This window comes from Lynx rufus, unplaced genomic scaffold, assembly GCF_022079265.1.
Source record: "Lynx rufus isolate CCGP_SWC_20201006 ecotype Redwood Valley unplaced genomic scaffold, mLynRuf1.p SCAF_2, whole genome shotgun sequence".
Lineage (NCBI taxonomy): Eukaryota > Metazoa > Chordata > Mammalia > Carnivora > Felidae > Lynx > Lynx rufus.
Genome location: NW_025814834.1, coordinates 33,662,378 through 33,689,070, shown reverse-complemented (window position 1 = coordinate 33,689,070; position 26,693 = coordinate 33,662,378). Strand labels below are relative to the sequence as shown.

Sequence of the window (26,693 nt, the reverse complement as noted above, 5' to 3'; positions counted from 1 at the left end):
AAGGTCCTAGATCACCAGCAAGAGTCCTTTGGTTTCTTGACGCTCTTCCCCCATCCTGTCCTCATAGTGTCAGCATCAAGGAGAACCAAGCAGCCCAGATTATAGCCATGTTTCTCAAAGGAAGTGCTACTGGTATGCAGAGTGGGAAAATTCTGCATCATGTAGGACAATCCTACACACTGCAGAACATTTAGCATCTCAGGCCCCTGCTTGCTAAATGCCAGCAGTGGTTCCCAGTCATTGGGATAACCAAATGCCCCTCCCCCACCTACATCTCCCAAGTAACCCCCTCTGGAGATTGCAAGTTGCCCAAGTGAGATATGCAAAGGAATCTGGAGATTTCCGGTATCTGAACTCAAAGCAACAACTACCATAAAAAGGCTTCATGTCCAGTTGAGTAATGCTGGAGCTTAGCCAAGGAAAACGTCACAGGTTGCTTTAGGTGACCTAGATGACTCCCCTGAGTCTGTTAATGGTTAGTTGACAGTGTAAGGCTTGTATACCAGGAGAAAGGGAAAGACACTTTCTAAAAGCAAGATGAGTACTATAACCAAAAAAATATCCCAATATCGCCCCTGCTCCTGCAATCAAGACTTGAAATCTGAGCCTAGTCCCTTAAACCTTCCCCTCCCCCCCGCCCCCCTCCCCCCCCACCTCAGTGTGTGAGCACTGCCCTCAGCAGTCTCTGCCTTGCCTAGGCTGGTTTAAGAGACTTCACTTCCCTGTGCTGCCATAGCAACCAGGAAACAACCTCTGCTCACAATGAGAAGGATGGTGCCATGGCCCAGATCTGTAGATGCACAAAGCCGGTAACAGAGCAACAGGACCAAGGGACAACAAGGGCACAGGCAAAGAGAAGAGAGAGGTTGCCCAGAGAATAGACAATCCAGAGCTTGAGGAGTCTGAGTTTGCAGTTTATTTTTTTCTCCCGACAAAGACACACACTGTCTAAACTGTGTGGCTGGTTGTTATTAAGAAGCTGCTGTACGAAGGAAAAATGTATTTAATAAAAGGCCCAGTGTTTGTGGTCTTCTAGGGCTCACTGCTGAGCTCAGGAAATCTTGAGGTGTGACCAGTTTTCAGCCTTCAAAACCAAGATGAACTGCCCTTGAGAAGGGTGGTCAGGAGGGAAACATGTTCACGCTCTCTCTACTGAGCCGGGGACATGGGAAGTTGGTCCAGAATAAACAGAAGCTAGAAGTCTATTTTGAACCAGAGGTAAGTCTTACAGCTGAATAAAGGCATATTTTGGGGGCGGGAAAGGAATGCTCTATTTTTCCATTTGGGGCTGAGCCATGTGTGTTTTGGTTCCGTTTGTTAGTGAGGTGGTGGGGGTCACTGGTAGACTTCCCCTTCTTGGTAAAACTCAAGAAAATAAGAAAGTTTGCTTGCACATCAATATTGCCACTGGGACCCTCTTCCTTCCCCTTGGACACTAACTTACAGTCTCATTTGCTTTAGACTGAAGGAGATTCCAGATTGTCTAGAATTCAGATGGTTTGGTTCAAGATCAGAATTTCCATGTGGGTTCTAGGCAAATTGATGGCTGTTTGGTTTTGAGAAGTTGTCCTCTGTGATTGAAATGTTGCGTATGTCCATGCCATTTCAATGGCTTCCTTGAACTGTCTGAAATTCAACCCAGAGGACTCATACTTAACATAGGCCAAAAAAAATTTTTTTTTAAACAATAAAAATAAATCTCATTTTAGAAGATTTTAAAGAGGTGGCAAAATTCTCTTGTACTGGAATTTTATTTCATTGAATCCTGCCAGGAATAAGAAATCCAGTGGGGTTCTTTGAAAATTTTTGGATCATACAGAGATTTCCATTGTCTTGGTAGTTTGTCGTGATATTTGACCTTTGCTATGTTAAAAGACATATAAAGTTTCAAAGGACCTCTGTAGCCAGCAGCATTCACTTACTTACGAGATATGCAACTACTTTATAGGGTCCTAAATAGCCAAATTAGGTAATGTTACATAGCATCTGGAATGTATAGAAATTCTCCCTGTGTACAGTCGAAGTGATGGTTGGAACGGTTTTCCCCTATTTAAACTGCCAGCTAGTCCAGCTCTAATTTCAAAGTTATCTGCTGCCCTTGATGATTCTGACTACTTATTTGCATACTAGGAAATTTTAACTGGCCTGTAGCCTACACTCTACCCTATTTAAGACTCTGAGCATGAATGGCTCTCCTGAAAGTTGCAGAGGGTAAAACAGAACAGAACTCTGCTCTGGGTTCTACTAATTCTGAGGTGTGGAGAATAAAACCAGTTGCTAAGAAGAGTGGTTGTGTTCTGTGACACCATGGAAGCATTCAGAGAAAATCAGTCACTAAAAAAATGTCGGGGTGCCTGGGTGGCTCAGTCAGTTGAGCGTCTGACTTCAGCTCAGATCATGATCTTGTGGTTTGTGAGTTGAGCCCCAGAATTGGCTCGCTGCTGTCAGCACAGAGCCCACTTGGATCCTCTGTGCCCCCTTTCTTTGCCTCTCTCCTGCTTACACTCTCTCAAAAATAAACATTTTTTAAAAATAATTTAAAAAACTAAAAGATGTCAACACCTTGCACAAGTAGTATTGCTACAAAGGGGCCTTGGATCAAGGTGGTTTCTTTCCATTGCAGGATTACTTGAACTGGAAGTCCCCAGAAGATTATGTCCTGGTCAGCAAACCACAGGATGACGGCATTGCCAACCAGCACACCTGGAGCCTCTTTCTTCCTAAAACATTCAGTACTAGAAAGGGAGCCCTGATCCTCTACTCAGAAGGTTTAGCCTTATCAGCATGGACACCCGAAGGGAGGAGAAAAGGCCCCTACCGCTCCAAAGGCCACAGGAAGAGGCTGGGTTTTGAACTGCACACACTCCAGGACCTCAAAGAAGCCATCCTGGCATATGGAAGGGGACAGGTAGGCAGAACAGTCCTGGGTTTGGGGAAGATGCTGGCCTGTGGGTCTAGAAATCCAGTTGTAGCTTTGGCTATAATTTCTCAGACCCTAGAGAAGGTATAAAACACTTGGATCTCCATTTCTTCATCTCTATAATGGGATTGTACTCTTGGCCTCATCTGCCTCACTCAGTTGTCAAAAGGCTTAAATGAGATAATGTATGTGAAAAGGCTCTGAAAGGATAAAGGGCTATATTACCATCATTTTGTATTTTCCTTTCCGTTAGAGTAATACAAAGTCCTTTTCAGCTTCAGACAGATCCAGGCCAGCAGACATTTCATCAGAATCCTTGAAATCCTGTCTCATAGCCACAAGCATCATCATCATACCTCTGATGTTTTTGGCTTTGTGGAAATGAGAGGGAGAACATTTTAAATATTTACCTTGAGCCCTTCAGCATCTGCAGAAGTTAATGAGTTTTTCCATTCTGAATTTAATGTTAAGGGAAAATCCCTGTGCTCATTTTTCTGATTCATATGTTCTAACGTCTTATGAGATGTCCACATGGCCCCTGCTTTATATAACTGCATGCATCAGCCCTTTGGCAAGGCCATGTGAGAGTCTAGGAAGATATATCACTTTATACAATTCTAGGCCATAGATGCTGGGTCACTCCCTAGTTGGTTTTTTTTTTTTTTAAGTTTATTTTTTGAGAGAGAAAGAGAGTAAGAGATTGAGAGTTGGGGAGGGGCAGAGAGAGAGAGAGAATCCCAAGCAGGCTCTGTGCTGTCAGCACAGAACCAGACATGTGGCTTGAACTCACGAACCTCGAGATCCTGACCTGAGCGGAAATCAAGCCTCGGTCGCTTAACTGAGCTACCCAGGCGCCCCCACTCTCTAGCTTAAAAGTCTGCTGGTTTCTCATTCCCCACAGGATAAAGTCATTGGCTACCTATACCAGGCTCTTCACGCTGACTTTCTCTTCCATATCCAGCCACATCTACCCCTCGTTCTTACCACCACCTGAACTGTGAACCCGAGACCCTACCCATATGAATAGCTTACCATTCCCCAAATACTCTGTGCCCTTTCCTGACTCTATGCTTTTGTATCTGCTTTTCCTGCTCCTGCTTACCCTTCAAAATATGACTCAGATGTCATTTCCTCAGTGACGTTTTCTCCACTTCTCTAGGCAGAGATATCCCATTGCTGCCTCCTCTGTGAACATTCCCATACAATCATGCATTGCCATTTATCACTTTGTCCATCTGTCACCATCTCCTTGAGGGCAGGGACCATGTCTAAATCATTTCCTGAAAATAGTGAGTACCCATAAATGTTTGTGGAATGAATAAATCGATCATGTAGGATACTTCCAGTGTTTCTTACATCATCTCCCAGTATCATTATTGGGCAACTTATCACCTACCCCACCCTAGGCAGAGCTTCCAAAAGGAAAGATTCCTCTGCCCCTTTTCATTCTTTCAAAATACAGAGAAGTATTGTATAAGAAGTATTTTATTTAATCTTCACAGTGACTCTGTGACATATGGTTTTTCTTGCCCCCTTTCATAAATGAGGGAACTGAGGCTCAGAGGAGTTAAGTGACCTGGCCAAGGTCTCAGAGCTAGTAAATGACAGAGCCAGAATTCAAACCTGGGATTGCTGACCTCTCCAGGGCAGGCACGCTTTGCACTTGTGCCCTATTGTCCATGGACTTGGAAGGGCCTCCAGATGTCACTGTGCCAGGACTTGGCCTGTTTGCCCTCACATTCATTCCTCACCTTTAACTTACTTTGCTCTACACAAAAGTAGGGTTGACCACAGACTATATATAATTCCACAAACATCTGTGTCAACTGGCTTCTAATTGAATTTGCCAGTGGGAGACACTGGAAGGAGACTGGAGAGAGAGAAGAGAAAAGCCAAGATATTTCTTCCCTTCCATTCTATCTGCAGGTGGTGAGGAACACTTGCATCACCTCTGTGGTCCAGCTCCCAACAGACAGGCCCAGTGTGACTCTTCACCAGGTTCCTCCAGCTGACCCTACCTGTTCCTCCCTCTGTCCTTGAGCCCAGGGATGGTGCTGGTTTCCTGATGTTACAAATCTCAGTGTTGCTTCACCATATTTCTGGCTTCTGAGCTCTCTAATCACCAGTGCAACCAACTCCCTGAATTAAATTTTTGCTGTGTTTAAATACTTGAGCGGTTTCTTTTTCCTGGTTGGACCCTGCTGTATAGGCTAACTTATTGTCAAGAGTAAGAATACCTTCCACAGCTTTCAGACACTTGTCAATATGGCTTAAATATTTCAGGCAGCAGGGATATTTTTACTTTGTAAAGTATAAGAGTCTATTTGGGGATGACTTCATTTGGGTTAGACTTGGGCTCAGTGAAAAAGGGAAGTTCCTGTCTTCCTGTGGTACCCACTTAACCAGATATATAACACACACCTGTAACGAAACAGAACACTGTATTCTACCACCAAATGGGTAGAAGAGAAATGGTGTGAAGAAATCAGAAAGAAAAGAACTAGTTACAGTGTAGAAATTTAAGATTAAAGGACATTGGGGTGCCTGGGTGGCTCAGTCAGTTAAGCGTCCGACTTCGCTCAGGTCATAATTTCCCTATTTGTGGGTTCGAGCCCCGCATCGGGCTCTGTTCTGACAGCTCAGAGCCTGGAGCATGCTTTGGATTCTGTGTCTCCCTCTCTCTCTGCCCCTCCCCTGCTCATGCTCTGTCTCTCTCTCTCCCTCTCTCTCAAAAATAGATAAACATTAAAAAAAAAAGATTAAAGGTCATTGTAGGTTGAAATAGGAGGAGCAATCTGAAGAGATTTGGGATTAAAGAAAATGAACAGCTTGGAAGAGGAGAGCTTTGTGAACTGTAGACCACCATCTGATTATGAAACCTACAGACTGGCAAGAAGCTTTTAAAATCATAATATCCAGTGCTGGGAAGGCTCTGGGGAAATAAGCCATCTCATACATTAGGAACACACATTCACAAGACTTTTCTGAAGGGCATTTTGGCAAAAGCCTATATAATACTCTGATTTAGCATTCTACTTTTAGGAATTTGCCTTAGGAAATAATCAGAGATGTGCCCAAAGATTTATGCACAAGAATGTTTACTACAGGTTATTTATTACTATACAAAGCATTGAAAATAATAAACATCCAACAATGAAACATCAATTAAATAAATTATATTACAGTCATATAATGGATTTGGGGTTGGGCAATAAAGTCATGTAGTAGTCATGAAGAACATGAGAAAATATCCACAGTATGTTTTTAAGTCAGGTTACAAAGTAATATTCATATAATAAAAACACCAAAGTTCTTTAACATTTTTTGGGTATTTACTATGTTCCTGCCACTGCTTTAAGTACTTTTTGTATGTAACTCATGTATGCTTCCCATAAGTCCTGAGGGTAGGCACTATTATTATCCCATTTTAGAGGTGAGGAAATTAAAGCACAGAGAGTTTGAGTCATTCACTTAAGATTATACAGTCATGTAGATAATTGCACCAGAATTCGAGACTAGCAATATAGAAAACATCATCTCTCTAATGTAATTCCAATTTTTAAAAATTAGTTATATAAGCAGGGGGATACATGTCAAATTTTAACGATGGGTGGTGGAATTAAAAGTCATATTTTTACTCATACATACATTTTTACCAAACATTAATTTTTTAAGTCATAGAATTTTATGAAGTCATGGTATTTTAAAAATTATATTTAAATCTATGGGTAATCTTTCATGTTTATGTGGATTCCCTGTACATATGTAATTAAATCAGATTTCCTCCTGTTAAAAAAATGAATAAAATAAAAAATTTTTAAAGTAAAAATCTATAACTTTGAAGGAAGTAGACAGTGACAGAGAGTGAGGTTGACCTTCAAGAGCCAGATGAGATCAGGAAGGGAAATGAGAAGAAATAGTACTATAAATTAGGCCCACCAATCACCACACTATCTGTTCTTCAGGGTCAGTATTTCCTTATCAAAATAGTATATAGTTCAAGAGTTAAAAACACCACACTCAAAGTAAAAGAACCAAAATGGGGGTGGGAGGGAAGGGGAGATAGTTGACAGAGTAGGGCTGCTTACAGAAGGATCTATACTGGCTGAACTGTGAATCAGGAAACCTGCAAAATTCCAGCTCATTCAGACCTGTAATAATAAAGCCCATCACAGGGAGGTGCAATTAAGTTTTTAAAGCATCTCACATTATCTCCAGTTCCATATATGGATCTAATGACATTCAGTGGCAGTGTGTTTGGGTTTTATAGCTCAACATACACTTATTCTTTAAATTTCTTTTTTTTTTTTTGCTTTTTTTTTGAGAGAGAGAGAGCACTTGTGGGGGAGGTTGAGAGGGAGAGAGAGAGAGAGGGAGAGGGAGAGAGAGAGAGAGAAAGAATCTTAAGCAGGCTCCACACCCAGTGTGGAGCCCAATGCTGGGCTTGATCTCATGACCCCGAGACCATGACCTGAGCCGAAATCAAGAGTCTGATACTTAACCAACTGAGCCACTGAGGTGCCCCTTCTCTTTAACTGTCTTGATGGCCCAACTCTTAATGAGCAAAGATAAGTGCTAAATCAAGAGATTAGATGTCAGAGTTCTCACACTTCTAGATACACACAATATGTTGCTTTGTTTTTCAAAGAAAATATTGTTAAAACATTCCTAAAGTGATAATCATTTTTCCCAAGGGCTTTAATTCATTCAGCCTCTCAGTATTTAGAAATCAAATAGTGGGGCATCTGGATGGCTCAGATGGTTAAGCATCTGACTATTGGTATCGGCTCAGGTCATGATCTCATGATTTCATGAGTTGGAGCCCTGAGTCGGGCTCTCTCTCTCCCTCTCTCTCTGCCCTTCCTTTGTCTCTCTCAAAATAAATAAATAAAATTTTAAAAAAATTTTTTCAGAAATCATATAGCTATAAAACCTAAATAACCATAGTTTGGGGTAGTTGGGTAGCATCTAAATGATAGTAATAATGATGCTCTTGAAACATAGCAGAAGCAAAGCATAGAGAAAGTACTTCCCAAGTCATCAGAAATATTAAATAATTTTCACATTATTTTAGTATTTCATATTTTTTTAATGTTTTTTATTTTTATTTGGTTACAAAGAGTGTGTTTGTTTTGTCTTTTTTTTAACGTTTTAATTATTTTTCAGAGTGCAAATGGGGGAGGGGCAGAGAGAGGGGGGGACAGAGTATCCAAAGCAGGCTCTGCACTGATAGCAGTAAGCCTGATGTGGGGCTTAAACTCACAACCTGGAGATCAAGAGTCACATGCTCTACCAACAGAGTCAGCCAGGTGCCCCCAGTATTTCTTATTATATTTTTAGAATTTTGTAAATCTGGCGATATTTTTTAAATATCCAACAATGGAACATTGATTAAATAGTGTGTTAAAAATAATTTGTTTCAAAAGTTCAATTCACAGAGCATCCCATTTCTCTGTCCCATTGAGGGATAAATAGGATTTAGATTACTATAGTTGATTTCAACCAAGGATATATTGCTTCTGCCATCTTCCTTATACACGTAGCTATGTTTAAGAGTAACATCAAATTTGTTCCACTTTCAGTGTATCCTTATGCATTCTACACTGCCTAATTTTTCTCCACATCTCAATACTGAATGCTCCTAACTCTTCATTTGGTGTTTTCAGCCAATGTCCAAGCCATGAAGGCATCTTCAGGCTACTATTTTTCAAGTAATATTGTGAGAAATATATTTTTCTGTTCTAAACATAATGATTCATCATACAAAATAGAAAAATATAGAAAAGTAGGAAGAATAACAAATTACTTTTTGAACCAAAGATCAGGAAGAAGAAGTTCCTTTTGCAATAACCTGCTACTTGTTCAATGGTGTTCCTAAAAAGTGATCAGAGCTCGAATGGTTATCAACAAACTGTCAAGTAGGCACCAAAGCAGTGAAGGGGAGACAGAGTGATTTGACTGTACTCCTTCTGCAGAGTGTCCTCCATCTGAGCAGCTCCTGAGTAGTTGTACTTAGGAAAGATCAAGAGCAAATCATGGTTCAGCCATGACAATGAAGTCAAAGGTATTATCAATAATAGCCAGCACTTATTGAGTGCTTAATGTATGCCAGGCATTTTATCTACATAACCACACTCAATTTGCACAAGCCTATGATCTGGGTGCTAGTTTTACCCCCTTTTTGTAGGAGGAAACACTGGGGCTTGAAGTTAATTAACTTGCCCGAAGTTACACATCTAAGGGGTGGAGCTAGGCTTAGAACCGAAACAACAGATTCCAAAGCCTCACTCCTAACTCCCAGAGGGTCTCATTTTGAAGATTCCATATGCTCCAGAGAAAAGAATTATCTCTCTTGCTTTAACAGCCTTTTTAAAAAAGAGATCTGGCTCTTCCAGGGGTGCCTGGCTGGCTCAGTTGGTTAAGCATCTGTTGATTTTGGCTCAGGTCATGATCTCACAGTTCATGAGTTCCAGCCTTACATCAGGCTCTGCACTGACAGCACAGAGCCTGCCTGGGATTCTGTCTCTCCTCTGTCTCTGCCCCTACCCCACTTGCTCACTCTCTCTCGCTCTTGCTCTCTCTCTCTCAAAATAAATAAAAATAAACTTAAAAAAAAAAAGAGAGGGGCGCCTGGATGGCTCAGTCGGTTAAGTATCCAACTTCTGCTCAGTCATGATATCCTGGCTCATGAGTTTGAGCCCCATGTGGGCTCTGTGCCGACAGCTCAGAGCCTGGAGCCTGCTTCAGATTCCGTGTCTCTCTCTCTCTCTCTGCCCCTATTCCACCTGTGCTCTGTCTCTCTCTCTCTCTCAAAAATAAGTAAGCATTAAAAAAAATTTTTTTTTAAAAGAGAGAGAGATCTGGGTCTTCCAAAACATGCCTTAAAACCATTTACAATTCTAGGAAAGCAAGTCAGATTTTCATCAAATTAATCTGGGTTATAGGTAATATGTTCACAGTTAGCCATATATATGATTCAGTAGACTTCTATTTTTCTAGGCTTTATGTACTTCATCCACTGATCCCCATGTATACTAGATTGAGAATATTTATAATGGCCAACACATAACACTATTATATCCATCACTATTCTAAGCACTTTATACTTACTATCTCATTTAATCCTCAAAACAACTTTATGAGGGGTGTACTTTTTCATTGCTGTAAAATAGGCATAACATAACATTTGCCATTCAATTTTAAATATACAGTTCAATGGCAGTAAGTACATTCACATCATTGTACAACCATTACTTCCATCCATCTCCAAAACTTTTTTTTTAACATTTTATTTTTAAGTAATCTCTACACCCAACATGCACTCGAATTTACAACCTAGAGGTCAACAATTGCATGCTCCACTGACTGAGCCAGCTGGCACCCCCAGAACTTTCTTTATCTTGCAAAACTGCACCCATTAAACAATAACTCCCTATTTCCCCCTCCCCACCAGCTACTGGCAACCATCATTCTACTTTTCGTCTCTATGAATTTGACTAAGTACCTCATCTGAATGGAATCATACAGTAGTTATGCTTTTAGTATTTTGTGACTGGCTTATTTCACTTAGCATAATGTCTTCAAGGTTCATTCACGTTGTAGCATGTATCAGAATTTCATTTTTTTTAAGCTGAATAATAGTCCTCTATGTATATAGCATGTTTTGTTTATCCATTCATCAGTTAATAGACATTTAGATTGCATCCATATTTTGGCTATTGTGAACAAGGTTGCTATACACATGGGTGTACAAATACCTATCTGTTTGGGGAGTCTGGCTGGCTCAGTTGGTGGAGCATGCAACTCTTGGTCTCAGGGTTGTGAGTTTGAGCCCTACATTGAATGTAGAGATTACTTAAAAATAAAATCTTAAAAAATATATATCTCTCAGTTCATGTCCCTGCTTTCAACTCCTTAGGGTATATACCCAGAAGTAGAATTGCTGGATCATATGGTAATTTTACTTTTAATTTTTTGAGGAATTGCCCTATTGTTTTCCATAGATGCAGCTGCATCATTTTACATTCCCATCAGCCATGCACAAGTGTTCCAATTTCCCTGCATCCTCACTGATACTTTTTATATTCTGGGTTGTTTTTTGTGTGTTTTTTTTTTTAATAGAACCATCTTAACAGGTGTGAAGTGGCCTTTCATCATGGTTTTGATTTGCATTTTCTTAATGATAAGACACATTAAGCATCTTTTCATGTCCTTATTGGCTACGTGTATATCTTCATTGGAGAACTGTCTATTCAAGTCCTTTGTCCATTCTTAAAATAAGGCTGTTTTGTTTTGTTTGTTTTTGAGTTGCAGGAGTTCTTTTTTTTTTTTTTTAATTTTTTTTTTTCAACGTTTATTTATTTTTGGGACAGAGAGAGACAGAGCATGAACGGGGGAGGGGCAGAGAGAGAGGGAGACACAGAATCGGAAACAGGCTCCAGGCTCTGAGCCATCAGCCCAGAGCCCGACGCGGGGCTCAAACTCACGGACCGCGAGATTGTGACCTGGCTGAAGTCGGACGCCCAACCGACTGCGCCACCCAGGCGCCCCCAGGAGTTCTTTATATATTCTGAATATTAATCCCTTATCAGATATAGAATTTGTAAATAATTTCTCCCATTCTCTGGGTTGCCTTTTCACTCTGCTGATGGTATTCTTTGATGCACAAGTTGCATCATATTCAAGAAACTATTTCCAAATCTGATGTCATGAAACTTTTCTCCTGTGTTTTCTTTTAATGTTTATTTATTTTTGAGAGAGAGAGAGACAGAGAGAGACAGACAGACAGAAACAGAGTGCAAACAGGGCAGGGACAGAGTGAGACACACACACACAGAATCCCAAGCAGGCTCCAGGCTTGAGCTGTCAGCACAGAGCCCAACACGGGGCTCAAACCCACAAACTGTGAGATCATGACCTGAGCCGAGGTCGACGCTTAACCGACTGAGCTACCCAGGCACCCCTCTCCTATGTTTTTTTTAAGAGTTTTATAATTTTAGCTTTTATACTCAGGTCTTTGAGTTAGTTTTTGTGGATCCTGTGAGGTAATGGTCCAACTTCATTTTTTTGCATGTAGGGTATATACTTTTATCATGCTCATTTGACAGTTTCTTAACTGAGGCAGAGATGGGTCAAGTAATTTCCCCAAAGTCACACAGCTAGTAATCCTGGTGGAACCAGGATTCAAATCCAAGCAGACCAAGCTCTTATAAGAACTAAAGTTTAATTTTTGCTGGTTTTGATTCTAGTTGTTGCACCTTTGCATTTGTGACATATGGCTCGTCAAATCTTTGATGCTAAATTGTTTGGCCAAGAATCAAGCCCTGTTACAACATTGCAACTTTGGAAAAATTCAGACGGCTTTATGATTCTCTTTTTAATGGCTTGATATCCAGGAACATATCATCACCAAAGACATATGGGAGAGAGATAGTATCATTTGCACAGAATCACAGAAATTAAACCTGCAGAGAAAACAACTGACTGAGAATGGTAGTGTTTACACAAAGCTGATTGAAGTCAGGCTGGAGGTGGAGAAGACTTCCCAGGCACAGCTGCAAGTGGCTGAACATCTCTCCCTTCCCATCCCACCCCGACTTCTACTCCAGTTGCATTTACCTGGCATCTCCAAGGCTGGCTCCAGTCACACCTGCACAGGTGCAACAACAACGGGTGGTCACCCTCTCTTTTAAAGTTTGGACTTTGGGGCACCTAGATAGCTCAGTGGTTTCAGAGCCTGACTTTGACTCAGGTAATGATCTCACCAATGATGAGTTCAAGCCCCACGTCGCGCTCTGTGCTAACGGTGTGGAGCCTGCTTTGGATGCTCTGTCTCCTTCTATGTCCCCCCGCCCCCATTCTCACTTGCTCACTCTCTCTCTCTCTAAAACAAATAGACATTTGGGTGCCTGGGTGGCTCAGTTTGGTTAAGTGTCTGACTTCGGCTTAGGTCATGATCTCACGGTTTGTGAGTTTGAGCCCCGCGTGGGGCTCTGTGCTGACAGCTCAGAGCCTGGAGCCCGCTTCAGATTCTGTGTCTCCCTCTAACTCTGCCCCTCCCTCACTCATGCTCACACACACTCTCTCTCTCTCTTAAAAGTAAATAAACATTAACATTTTTTAATAAACATAAATACATAAATAAATAAATAAATAAATAAATAAATAAATACTTTTGAAGTTTTATTTATTTTTTAACATCTTGACTAGTTATTAACTAGTCAGTGCCTAGAACAGTACCTGACATATGGCAGATGCTCAACAAATAGTTGTCAGATAAACATATTAGTTGCCAGGGTGTGTCAGGGAGAGGCCATAGCCTCTACCCAGTAAGGGTGTGCAATCTGGTCAAGGACCAGATTAGAGTGACCACAGTGATATCTTGGAGGAGGGGGAATTTGAGCTGAGTCTTATGGTAAAAATAAGTGTAGAGTAACTATCCGGTTATAGGTAAGTGAAGGCATAGAGGGAAGACAGTCAGGGAAATTAGACAGGAATGGATCTTAGCTGGAAAAAGAGGGTGGCGTCAAGTTGTACAGGGCTTTGCCTGCCAGTCCTGGGATTTCTGGACTTTTCTCTTCATCCCTCTGTCGACTTCTGCACACAAAGACTGGCCACCATCTGTGGTAAGAAAGCAGCTGGCTGTCCAGGCCTTTCTTGCTTTCCTGGGGAACCTGGAACCCTGCCACCCCATATCTGCTGAGCAGGAACACAGCCTGCACCAGCTCCTTCCATTCTTTGCAAACCGTCACCTACCATCATTGGGTCCAGGGTGGACATGACAGCCAGTGCAGGGATGGGGACAGGTGCTGGGGTCCCCTTTTCTCCTCTGCACATGGAGGACCGGTGAGCACTGGGAACATGGCTGGCCAGAGAAAGTCCCTTGTTAGAGGAAGCACTCTAGTGGAGTGTAGATAACAGGCCACTCTGCACACTAATTACTCATTTCAGAAGAAACCAGAGCTGGAGTTGATTGGCAAAGCCAAGGCAGACCTGAAAAGTTTGAAAACATCACAGCCAGCCTCCTGCTGTCACTCATTTCCCTGTTCCAGAAATTCCCTTCCCGGCTCCCTTCTGTCTCCTTTTAGGTTTTATAGTAACTTCTGGCAGTTAGAGGTCCAGGATAATGTTGGAGAAGGAACTGAGATTATACATATGAGAGGAGGGTGGGTGCAATAAAACAAATTAATTTTTAACATGTTTTCCATTTATTAATATTATCTAACCACTGCTGATTTTTTAAAGTATATTTATTCATCTTTGAGAGCAAGTAAGCAAGTGCATGTGAGTGGGGGAGGGCCAGAGAGGGATAGGGAGAGAGAGAGAGAGAAAGCAGGCTCCACACTGCCAGCACAGAGCCCAACACAGCGCTCAATCCCACAGACCTCGAGATCATGACCTGAGCTGAAACCAAGAGTAGGACGCTTAACTGACTGAGCCTCCCAGGCACCCCTATTTTATTTTAAAAAAGGAAAAAGAAAAAAACTAGCTGCAATCTTATGCCCAACACTCTATCACCACTGTTATTAGAATTTTAATATATTTTCTTCTAGTCTTTCCACCATGATTATATACTTCTAAAATATATTTTTATAAGATTGTAATTGTACTTTACATTCTCTCTTGTATCTTGCTTTTTTCTACTTAACATATTGTTTCACACCTTGGACTCCCATACCAAGTACTAACCAGGCCTGACTCTGCTTAGCTTCCGAAAGCAGATGAGATCAGATGTGTTCAGGGTGGTATGGCCGTAGACTCCACACCTTGGAAATGAGTGAATAGACTCAACCCTGACTTGTCTTCTTGGTAGCCCTAAGCAAGCCCTGGGCCTCTCTCATTGCATCAGTTTATCCAATAAGATGTGAAATTTACCAACCAACTTCACAGGCATGATTTGAGAAACTATTAAGAAAAACCAGAAAACTAGAAAAAATTTAAAGAAACTGTACTAGACAAAATTATGACTCTCAAAGTTGTTTATGTCTTAATCCCTGGAACATATGAATATATTAGGTTAAGTGGCAAAAGGAAATTAAGGTTGAAGATGGAATTAAGGTTGCTAATAAAATGGCCTTAAAACAAAGATATTATCCTGGATTATCAGGGCTGGCTCAGTATACGCACAAGGATCCTTAAAAGTGGAAGAAGGAATCAAAAGGGAGAACCAGGAGAGAGCAGCATGAGAAGGACTTAGCCCAACTTTGTTAGCTTTGAAGATGGAAGAAGGGGTCACAAGCAAGGAGCCTCTAGAAACTGGAAAATGCCAAGAAACAGATTATCCACTAGAGCATCCACAGAAAATAGGGCCCTGTCAACACCTTGATGTTAGCCCAGTGAGATCTATTTTAAACTTCTGACTTCCTGAACTATAAGATCATAAATTTTTATTGTTTAAAGCCATTAAGTATATGGTAATTTGTTAAAGCAGCAATAGGAAACTAATACAGAGGCAAGATCAGCTTTCAAACTACAGGCAAAAATGTATCTAAATACCCCAAATTCCAGGACAAAGGATTTTCTAACTCTTCTTGGCAACACCCTGCCCCATTTAGCAAACTTCCCAGTAAAGCTCCAGAACCAAGCTGATAACTTCAAAAATACCCATGAAAGAGAAACAATCAGGGGCTCTTGTCCAGATCAACATGTGCATCATGCTATCTACATAGGGCCCACAGACTCTCAGAGGAGGCTCAGTCTTGTGGCAGAGAGAAGTCATTTGAAGCAAAGATTTACACGGAGGAAATGAAGTTCCAATTCACCCAGAAAGATCTAATGGCTCCATATTCCAGGGCTTACCACAGTGCCTGGCACAAAGATGGTGCTCAGTAAAGACGACTACATGACCAAATGAAAAAATGGAATGAGAGAGAACTTGAATCAGTTTGCCTCAGGACTGCCTGATCGTGGGCAGGGACAAGAACAAAGGCCAGTTTGCAGCCCTGCATGAAAATCCCGACATAATCATTGCCACCCCTGGGTGCTTGGTGTATGTGGCTGTGGAGATGAACCTGAAGCTGCAGAGCGTGGAGTATGCAGTGTTCGATGAGGCAGACAGGCTCTTCAAGATGGGGTTTGCCAGGCAGCGGCAGGAAATCATCTGCCGCCTCCCTGGGGGCCACCAGACAGTCCTGTTCTCGGCCATGCTGCCCAAACTGCTGGTGGGGTTTCCCCGGGCGGGCCTCACGGAGCCCGTGCTTGTCCGGCTCAGTGTGGATGCCAAACTCAACGAGCAGCTCAAGACCTCCTTCTTCCTTGTGGCGCAAGGACACCAGAGCCACCGTGCTGCTCCACCTGCTGCACACAGTCGTGAAGCCCCAGGACCAGACAGTGGTGCTTGTGGCCACGAAGCACCACGCGGAGTACCTCAGCGAGCTGCTGAGGACCCAGGGGGTGAGTTGTGCCCACATCTACAGTGCCCGGGACCAGACGGCCCGCAAGATCAACCTCTCCAAGCTCACCCATGGCAAGTGCTCCATCCTTATCGTAATGGACCTGGCAGCCCATGGCCTGAACATTCTGCTGCTGGACAATGTCATCGACTACAGCTTCCCTGCCAAGGGCAAGGAAGGGCATTGCCCTCCCTATAATCCTTCTCTTTCCTATCCTCTGGAAAAAGCCTCAAGATGTATGTGGGACTGAATTTTTCAGGGTCTTTTTGCACTTGAAGTACCTGCCACATAAAATGTTCAGACATCAGAGACCAGTTGATGCTTTGTGTTTGGATTCCAAACATTCGTTTAATTTACAAATTCCTAAAGAGGACAACCAATTGAGTAATTAGCCATGCTTTCTTTTCTCTGTTACTCAAATTATTTTGTTAGTTATCAATCTTAGTTGTCCCTTTTTCTCCAGTGCCTGACATATTGTTTGATGCACTGTATGTATGAATGAATAAAATGGATGAATGAATGAATGAATGAATGTCCTGGATACCTGTTTCTCTCTTCCCAGCAGAGATATTCCTTTATCCTATGGCCTTTGGCTTCCCAGCTCTCTCTTTAGCTGAAGAAGAGTCTCTGGTGGTCTTGAATGCTCAGCTACAGCTGTGGGCTGTCTTTCTGTGGCATTTTGATCTCCTGAATACATCGAACTGGAGCAAACCAGAGCAAGAACCCAAATCCTAAGGCCTTCCTCTCCACATCAGGCACGTTCTAAATTTCCATCACATTTTTTTTCTTTTTTCCTACTTTTTAAAATTTAAACATAAGCCTTCTTTGATAAATTTTGGCAGGATACAGCAAAGTAGCTCAGGCCACTGGCTTACTGACCTCACCTGACAAAGGTGATTACCTGATGGGTGCGGAGAAATTGACCAGGAAGTGGCATGAGGGATCCTTCTGGGCTATATTTTTGTTTTGTGTGATGGTTACAGAGGTGTATACAATTGTCAGATTTTATTAAGCTGAACATTTTAGCCCTGTGCATGTTATTATATCTTAATTATGCCTGTTTTTAAAAAATTCTTTAAGAGAAGGACTCAAATCACAAACTGCTCATCAGTCAAGAATGTCATGATTGATTGGTGATGTCTACCACAGACAAGGGGGAGGAGGATAGATGTCAACACAAGTCCTCATGTTTGCTATTCTTGTGCTTAACTGATCATAGTTAGAGAGTTTCTGCATCATTTAAGTAGTTATAGTATTAACTCATCCACATTAAAGGATTATAATGAGGTGAAAGTTCTCTGTAGAATATATATCCCCGGCCAAGTGTAAGATGTTCTTATTCACATTTATTCCACATGATGTCTTGCACAGTGGAACTGACTTTGGCAGGTAGGTTCCCAGAAAATTCTCCTGGGCTGAAATGAAATGCAGCAGAGCCAGATATTTTCAAAACGCAAGGCTTCCCGTTAACATGAACATAGTTTGTCTGTTCCATTATTCATATTACAAACATTAAATGCTGATGCTGACTTGTTGAGCTGACTTTCCCATTGCCCTACAGGGCCACTTTTTAAGGTGCTAAAATTCTTTCCACAGGCTGAACTAAGTAATGTGTTTTCTTTTGAAGCTCTTTATTCTTTTCTGATGCTTTGTCTCAAGATGGGGTCTGGAATTTCTCATTTCTCCTTCTCCTTCCAACTGAAAATCTACAGGGGCCTTTCAGAGCTTTGCTCTGTGGGCTCTTGGTTTATGTCTGTTGGCTGAGGCATCTGTGCCTTTAGGCACCTTCCAGGAGTCTCCCAGTGTACTGATGAGGATTGTGCTAACCAGCCTGTATCACTGGGAGGCTCAGGGCTCAGCAGCCATGCTATTTCCATGGTGTCCCCACAGAGGGAGCAGGACAGAACCTGGCAACCATACCTCCACTTCCGAAGCCAACCAGAGAGCCAGGCCCAACGGCAGATGCAGCCTGGGTATTCAGCCAAGAGATACCTCCGAGGCCTCTTGCGGACATGGCCCCCTGACACAATGTACAGGCTCCAATGTGCAGGTCAGTGGGGCAGTGGGAGGACATACATCCTGAGCTGCCCTGCCTTCTGGTGTGAGAGTCTTTTTTCCATCAAGTCCTGAAACATCAGAATTTAGGTCCAATTTTGTGTTAAGGCAAAGGTGCTCAAGCTTGGGAGCTGAGAGCCTCTATCATACCTTTTACCTTTTGTCCTCCCCAACATTTGCAGAGGAACATACAGCCTGAAGTTTTGCCTTCTCTCTAGCTCCCCTTAGGACCTTCACACTGTACATCCTAAGCAGAATTTTCTTCCCAACCTTCTCTACTCAGAGACTTCAGATCCTCCAATCAATCCCTCTCTTTTACAAGATAAAGAAAAGAGGCCCAGGGGACAAAATAATTTGCCCGAAGTCATTCAGCCAAAAGCAAAGCTGGGACCAGAAGGCAGATCTCCTCATACCGCCAGCTCCACATTCACCCCAATATTCCCTAGTTCCCATTCTGAGGTGATCCCAGATCCTCCAGGAAGTAGAAATGTTAGGCTTCCTCCTCTTAAAGATGGCAGCTCTCCAGCATCATCCACTTAGGAGATGGACACCCTTCTGCTGAACAGAGACCCCAAATGCACTCTGTAAAGGCTTGAAAATGAAAACAGGAAACTACTGGGGATTCAAATTGCCAGAGATTTAGCAAATAAACAGAGACCCACACAGATAGATACACACACACAGAGTAAAACTTGCAACATTTGGTACATATTTCTGCTAAAAAAGTATTCATTGTTTATCTGAAATTCAATTTTAACTGGACATCCCATATTTTATTTGGCAAACCTACTGGGGATGAGAGGAGTGAGAAGTAGGATTTGCCAGTGCCCACTGCATGTTTGCCATTTCTTCAGCACAAACAGGACCACAAGAAGACTGACTTTCTTCTTACTTTATAGGTTTACCTTGGAAAAGGAGAGAAAACAACTATTTCCCCAATGAGTGATGACTTGAAGGAAGATGAGGTGTGGGCTTGTCCAGTAGGTTTTACCTTCATGGCAGGCCCAGCATTGCAGGCAGTTCCATTTATTTAACACTTGTGAGAAAGAGCCTCTTAACTAAAGATATGTTTATCTTTGGGTGGGGCAGAGGACAGAGCAGACCACTGCCTCAGAGCCTGGCCCAAACATCTTCAAGGACAATAACTCCTCTTAAGATAAGAAAATGTCTCCTCAAGTTGGGGGAACAATAGCAATACTGCGGTATGAGATCACTGGCTCAATGGCCTCGGCTACCCCTTCCATCACATCTCAGAGCTCATTACCTTTATAATCCCAGTATGTTCTTTGGTCCCATATTTCCACCCCAATGATAACACCTCCACACCCTTCAGACCCACATTTTCTACAAATGCTTCTCTGACAACTCTAGCCAATATTGAGCTCCTTATTTTCTGACCTTATATCACATCAACATTTGGGGCCAAACAATTGAACGCAGAAGAGCTTCATCTCTCCAACAGACTATTAGTGCCTTTAAAAGAGGCCTATGTCTGGTTCTTCTGCGTCTATCCCACTGCCTAGCAGTGGTAACCCCCAATAAATAATTGTAGAATGACTGAATGGAGAATCATGGGGCCTACGTAGCAAGTAGGATACATCCAGTAAAAACCATTAGATTCTCCCCCTGAAGCAGGAGGAGCCTTTTACCCAAACCCAAAGAAGCAGCCATGTTTCTTCCACCAGGGAGACCCAGTTCTTGGGAACGGTGAAGTGGAAGAAACACATATGTGGCACAGGACCAGAAGCATGAAAGACACTGAACAGAGAACCCTCTATGGGTTCTATCTGATTTTTAATCCCTCCCATCTACTAACTGTCTTCTCTAATGGGCAATGTCCAAGGCCAAGACTAGTGCAAGTGGGGAACCTTGTAGTTATCTCCAAGACCTCTGGACCGGTGACCACTCTTTCTACCAATAACTCCTGGCCAATAACTCTACCAATACTCTTTAGGATACATCAAGGATTCTGTGCTGCTCCAGGACAGTCAACTTAATGTACCAAAGAATCTCAGGCCGCAACAGGATCTTTCAGGTGTACCCCCGAAATACCATCTCTTGCCTGTCTTCCCTTCATTTTGGATTCAACAAGGAAAATCTTTTGAACAAGGTACATGTTGATTTTATGACGAGATCTCAAATATTTGAATTTTTAACACTTTAAAATGGAGTTCACCAAAATAAGTTCTAGGGATCCTGGGTTTCATTGTCTTTAGAGTCTAGACCAGCATTATCCAAACATACTTCCTATAATGATAAATTGTTCTATAATACGTGCTATCCAATTAGTAGCCATTAGCCACATGCAGCTATTGAACATTTGAAATGTAGGTAGTGTTGACTGTAAAACTGAGGTTTAAAATTTTACCTCCTTACAACTAACTTACATCTAAACAGCCACATGTGGCTATTGACTACTGTATTAAACAGTGCAAGTCTAGACTCTAGATTTTAGATGATTTCTTAAGCCTATTCTACTCTAATATTCTTTAATTCTATGGTTTTGTGGCAATGTTATAAGAAAAAATTCAGGCTTTGGAGCAATGCCTGTCCTTTCTCTTACTAAATGTAAGATCTTGAGTAAGTCACTTAACCTCTTTGAACTTCTGTTTACTCATCTCTGTAATGAACATGATGAGTCTTGCCTCATTAGTGTACAGAAAGTTATTGTGAATTGTCTGTAAGTTGTTCAGTACTATGAACATTTTACTTATCAGTAATATTCTTGGGAACTTGCAGCATTAAAAGAGCCAGAAATTGCCTTTACTAAGGAGAAATAGGGAAAGATGACTGGGTAGCACTAATGGACAAAGAATAAGGCATTGTCTAGTGTCAGGGTTTTTGAGAAAAGAGAAGGTAAGAACAAGAGACTAACATCATATGAAGCTAATTTTTCTGAAATGAAGAAGTACTTTTCCAGAAATTATGGTAGTGCCTACCTGAGCCCTGTCCTTGGAAAAAGATCTGGCCAGGATAAGTAGAATATCTGGTCTATTAAATGAATGGAGAAGAATGTGGCAGGTTCTCAGAGCCTGGTGCCATTAAACATTCCTGCCATACACCACCCTTAAGACTTGACTCTGGAACCATGGAATTTTGGTCATAACCTTGTCCACATGTAGCTCATCTATAGGAAATATGCTGGTCAGGCAATTATATTTCTCTTTGTAAATTAATACACTGGTTTATAGAGTCACTCTACACTTTGCTAATGTGGGTCAACATCCAGACCAATTGATTCTGGGACACTGAAGAGATCAAGTTTCTGGGCCACCCATGTCCTGGGAATGGGTCCTTCCCCAGGTAGCACCCAATTTTGACATTGCCTTATGCACTCTGCAAAATCCTACTGTCTCCAGTTAATATCCTTAGACTTTGATGCCCTAGGGTCTATAAAAAATTTTTTTTAACATTTATTTATTTTTGAGACAGAGAGAGACAGAGCATGAACAGGGGAGGGGCAGAGAGAGAGGGAGACACAGAATCTGAAACAGGCTCCAGGCTCTGAGCTGTCAGCACAGAGCCCGATGCGGGGCTCAAACTCACGGACCGTGAGATCATGACCTGAGCCGAAGTCAGACGCTTAACCGACCGAGCCACCCAGGCGCCCCCCTAGGGTCTATAAATACTGGACAGGGGACTGCAGTACTTTTATTCTGGGAGTGGATCAACACTACACACCTAAGGGATCAAGCGATTTCCTTAATTAATCCCATATGCCAAGGAGTTGTAATAAGCAGGAAGAAAACAGAGGACATATAGAATTATAATTAAACATGTGACCATTAGCACCAGATCTCAAGCCATGTGACCTCTCTGGGCTTCAGTTTCCTCACTTATAAAATGGAGATGACCACACCCACCTTCACCTCATAGGGTTGGATGTTGGAGTTAAATGGCATAAAGTAGTATCTGGCACATAGTAAGTGCTCAATAAATGTTAGTTCTAGACCTCCCTGCCTTGTGTTTTCAAGCATAATTACTAACTAATTGCAATGCTCAAATGCTCAAAATCGCAAGGATCAAAAATCAATTTGTAAAGAAGTAAAAACAGCTCAGAGGCTGTAACTTGAATGCTGACTTATTGTTTTATTGGTTTTAACTTCATCTCCCCTTGGCTTCCCTCTCTTTTCCACTTTATTTGGAAAAGTAGGAAAATCCCAGCTGCAAATCTAAGATTCCTCCAACAATGTGATATTGGTCACATCACTTATGCTCCCTGCATCCTTAGTTTGCTCATCTGTAAAATGGAGTAATGGTATTCCACCCTCTCTGTGTTGTTGTTAAAAATCACAAAAGAGGTAAAATAATAATAATAATAATAATAATAATAATAAGGCTCTCTAAGACCTCTAAATTGTTAACCAAATTCACATTATTTGGATAATCTGGATTCATATTTTGAGACAGAGAGACCAAGTTTTGTGGTCTTATTTCAACAACTGAAATTCCAATACCTTCCTTGCACACCTGTTTCTATTAAGCATAAGCAAATGAGCCAGAGATGATGTTTATTGAGAAAAATCTTGGTTTCCCTTGCATAGATTGAGTCATATATTCAACATCACCTAGAATACAGCCAAAGGGAAGAATGCTTCTCCATATCCCCCTACCTACAGTGCCCTCTGCCCTAGTTTAGACAGTTTACCATATAAGCGAGTGGCCATTTGGCCAGAGTTTCATTTCCCCTACTCTCAGAAATATATTTGGTTCCAGGTGAATCTGACCAGGAAGAATGGACCTGAAGTCTGGCTTGGCTCCAAAGGATCATTCTAGAACACACAAAAAGGTCTTTAGTGCCACACTCTGTATGGACTTGAGGTCCTCTTGGGGGCAGACCTAATGTGGCCCTGGGCCTCCTCAGATTGAGAGGTCCCAGGGCTCATGAGGCTTTCTTGGGCCACTAAAACCTGAGCAGACCCCTCTAAACATGAGCCTGAGTCTGCCTCTGTTCCACCAACATTCTCAGCTTTGGCTCAGACCCCAGAGAAGCTCTCAGGAGCCAATGGTCAGAGGAAGGAGAGTTGGAGGGAGGGAGTAGCCTATTGAGTGGGCATTTGGCCTTTGACCCACTGACACTAAGGATGGGAATGATGTAAGGGAATGACAAGGGTTGGGGGTAAAGAGGGAAGGTAAGGCTGGCTGGGAGCCTCCAGAAGTCTGGAGTTCCAACATATACAGGGCCCTGAAAGGCTTCCAGAGCCCCTGGTTGAAAGTCAGCCCCACATTGTTCTATGCAGAGGCATGCCAAGAGTAGAGGTGTTGCTAAAACGGCTCCGACAAGGAAGGTTTGCCAGATCGTTTCAGCAATAAATCTACCTTGAGTAAGTGATGAAAATAGCTGCAGGACCCTTTACCCCATCGATGAAAGATTTGTTAACTATGCTGGAGTCATCTGTTGACTCAGATCCTTTCTGAGGGTTGCACAGACAGGGTAAGTTCAGAGAGCTGAGCAGCCGTCCATCACAGTGCATTCAGCAAAGGCTTTTCCACAAGTAAACAACCAGCAGACAGCCCAGGAAATCAAGTGCTTCAGACTGAACATCTCAATGACAACAGAGCAGGACTGCTGGTCAGCCCACCATAATCACACCACTGTTACCCTCCAGTCCCTCACAGTTTGCAAAGGGCTAGCATGTTCCTTCTTTGAGTGCCAGACAACTTTGTAAGGAAGCAAAGGCAAAAGAAATCAGTATCCCCATTTTACAGAGGAGGAAACTGAGTCCAAGAAATGAAGACTCAATCCTGAGCCTCCTGGATCCCAGTGAAGTTCTGTTCTATAGACCTGGCTATAAGCCAACCTCCATATAAGCACAAGCAGAAATGCAGAAACAAGAAAGGAAGGGGAACAAAGGCCTTGATCAACACTTTTGCTCAGAGGAGCAAGAAGGGAGGCAGTTTGGAAGCAGCTAACAGTACCATGCCCATCTCTGGCTTTACAAGGCTGATGCACTGTTCACCTTTGCAGGTCAGCAGGGCCTGGATGAAGGGGAAGCTGGGACTGGTGGACGCATGGATGAGGGCTGTGTAGCCAAGAATCACAGCCAGGGGATTCACTTGCTGCCACTCAGGAAGCAGCCATGCCAGGAAGATGAAACCCAGGCAGAGGTACCATTTCTAATAGGCTCCCCTGTGTCATTGTTCTTCTTGACTCCAGAGGGGATGCTCCCTCCCTTCACCATTTCTTGGGGTTCATCCAGAGAAGGGAAGAGTACTTCAAGCCTATTGACCACTGTTTTCCAAAGGGTCACATGTGGAACACTGCCAGCTGTCAATGAAAAAAAGAATTTTGTGGCCATATACATTTGGGACATATCCATATCCTCCTCCCAGAAAGTCACAGGACACATTTGAATATAAACCATTTGGGGAAGTTCTATAGGTGAAGTAGCTGGTTTAACTTTAACACATGGTTTTCCAAATTTCTTTAGCCACAGAGTCTCCCTACACTCTTTGCCCCATCTAGGCAACTGGAGTCTTCTAGAAAAGAGCTCTTGTCCTTACCGTTGGAAAAGCCTTGGTTTGAATCCCGGATATGACTAGTTGTGGTGAGCCTGATAAAGAAACGTAACTGAGCCTGAATTACTTATTTTGTAAAATGGATCTGTTATCATACATACTCACTAGCTACCATGAGGATTAAATCCATTAAAATGTAAAAATGCTTTCTAAACTCTAAGGTGTGTGTGTGTGTGTGTGTGTGTGTGTGTGTACGCGTGCGTAAGATGACAGTGGTTCAGAGCAATATAGACAACACATGCTCCTATCTTCAAGCTCAGTTGACTTACAAGAAGGTCACTGTGAGCTGGAAAGGGGGAGAAGAGAGGTGCCACATGGCAGAAGGGCAAAGGGAGTGGCCTTTTACAATGCATAGAGATAAGGATCATAGAGCTTCGTTTTTTAAAATTTTTTTCAGGAAAGCACTATATGAAAGTAAAAGAAAGTACTATATGTCAGGCATGGTTAAAGGTCATTCCTCCTCTATGAATAGTAAAATGTTTTATTATAACAAACAACATTAGAGATCTTGCTATTACAACCATGTTTTTCTTCCTAGGCTGCAAAGGAGATTTCTTCCTTGGAACTACAGTCTAGCACAAGGTCTGACTGTTAAAGGAACCTGCTCTATTCCTTTACAAAGCCTGTTTACAGGAATGTGTATCTGTCATTCCCCAGGACACATCAATAGAGAATCACCCTCGTATACACACTTCAAAGGAGAGCCACAATGAAAAAATACAGCAAACCTCCAGAAGGGCCTTTGGGCATGCCTGCATCGATCATTCTTGGCTCCTGAGTGACAAATCCCACATTACATTCTATGGAGGGGCCTTCCCCAATCGAAAGGCAGATCTCAGCGGTAAGAAGCCAAACGTCTTGCTTGTTAATATCGGTAACCCTAATCATGCAGAGTTCATTTAAGAACACTGAGGCATGCCGAGCATCACTTCCTCATGTCTTTTATCTTACAAAGTAACAAAGTCCAGTCGAAGGTGGCAACAAGACTGACAACCCCCTTTTTTGCCTAGTACTCAAGCACACGCATACTGCAATTAGACCGCCTGGGTTTAACCCCACTTTCCAGTTGTGATCTTAGGCAAGTTATTTGATCTTGCTGAGGCTCAGTTTCCTCACCTGTAGATTGGGGATAAGAATAATCCCTTCATAAAACTATTGTGGGGATTAAGTGAGTTATTGCACATAAAATACTTTGTATAATTCTTTTCCTATATTTAGTACTTAGTATGTGTTAACTGCTACTATTATTATCATTCTCTCCATCACCTGACTTGCCAGCAAGAACCCAACACAGGTAATGAGATTAGGACTCCCTGAAACTGCCTCAGCCAAAGCCATAGCTGTCTCAGTGCCTGTCCTTGCCTCTATTCCTATTAACCCCAAAGTGATAGAAGTTGAAAGTCAACTGCCTATCCACATACCTGCAACTAATAAGTTCTCATTCCCATCCTATTTCTACAGACAGACAAGAGAATATAAAACTCCACAAGGGCAGAAGCAGCCACTTGTTACAGGAGCCTCCTGCTGAAAGATGCCTTTTCCCTCCTATAGCACCTGCCACTTGCTCAGAGAAAAACACAGCTGGGGAAGTGAAGAAGAAAAAGGTTGTGTGTATGTGTGTGTGTGTGTGCATGTGCACATGTGCATGCATGCTTGCTCTTAAAAGATTAATCTCAATCTAGCAATGAGACAACTAAAAGGGATGTCTCAGAGAACTGGCCCTACTTGCTATTGAGCTCATCATGTGCAGCTAGAATAAAGCTGTAGTAATTTACTAAATGTTGAAAATGGTGCACTACAAGGAGTTT

At 42.3% G+C, this 26,693-nt stretch overlaps 1 protein-coding gene across 2 annotated transcripts in view; it reads left to right on the top strand.

Moving 5' to 3' along the window:
• The first annotated feature begins 1,134 nt into the window (after positions 1–1,134).
• KIAA2012 (KIAA2012 ortholog) overlaps positions 1,135–26,693 on the top strand; it is a 109,039-nt gene continuing 83,480 nt past the window's right edge. For both annotated transcript variants that reach the window (XM_047084827.1, XM_047084826.1), the window contains exons 1-7: positions 1,135–1,218; positions 2,624–2,908; positions 18,202–18,361; positions 20,321–20,476; positions 24,335–24,474; positions 25,543–25,726; positions 26,347–26,489. In XM_047084827.1, the coding sequence (XP_046940783.1) occupies positions 1,135–1,218; positions 2,624–2,908; positions 18,202–18,361; positions 20,321–20,476; positions 24,335–24,474; positions 25,543–25,726; positions 26,347–26,489 (1,152 nt within the window). The remainder of the gene's footprint in view (positions 1,219–2,623; positions 2,909–18,201; positions 18,362–20,320; positions 20,477–24,334; positions 24,475–25,542; positions 25,727–26,346; positions 26,490–26,693) is intronic.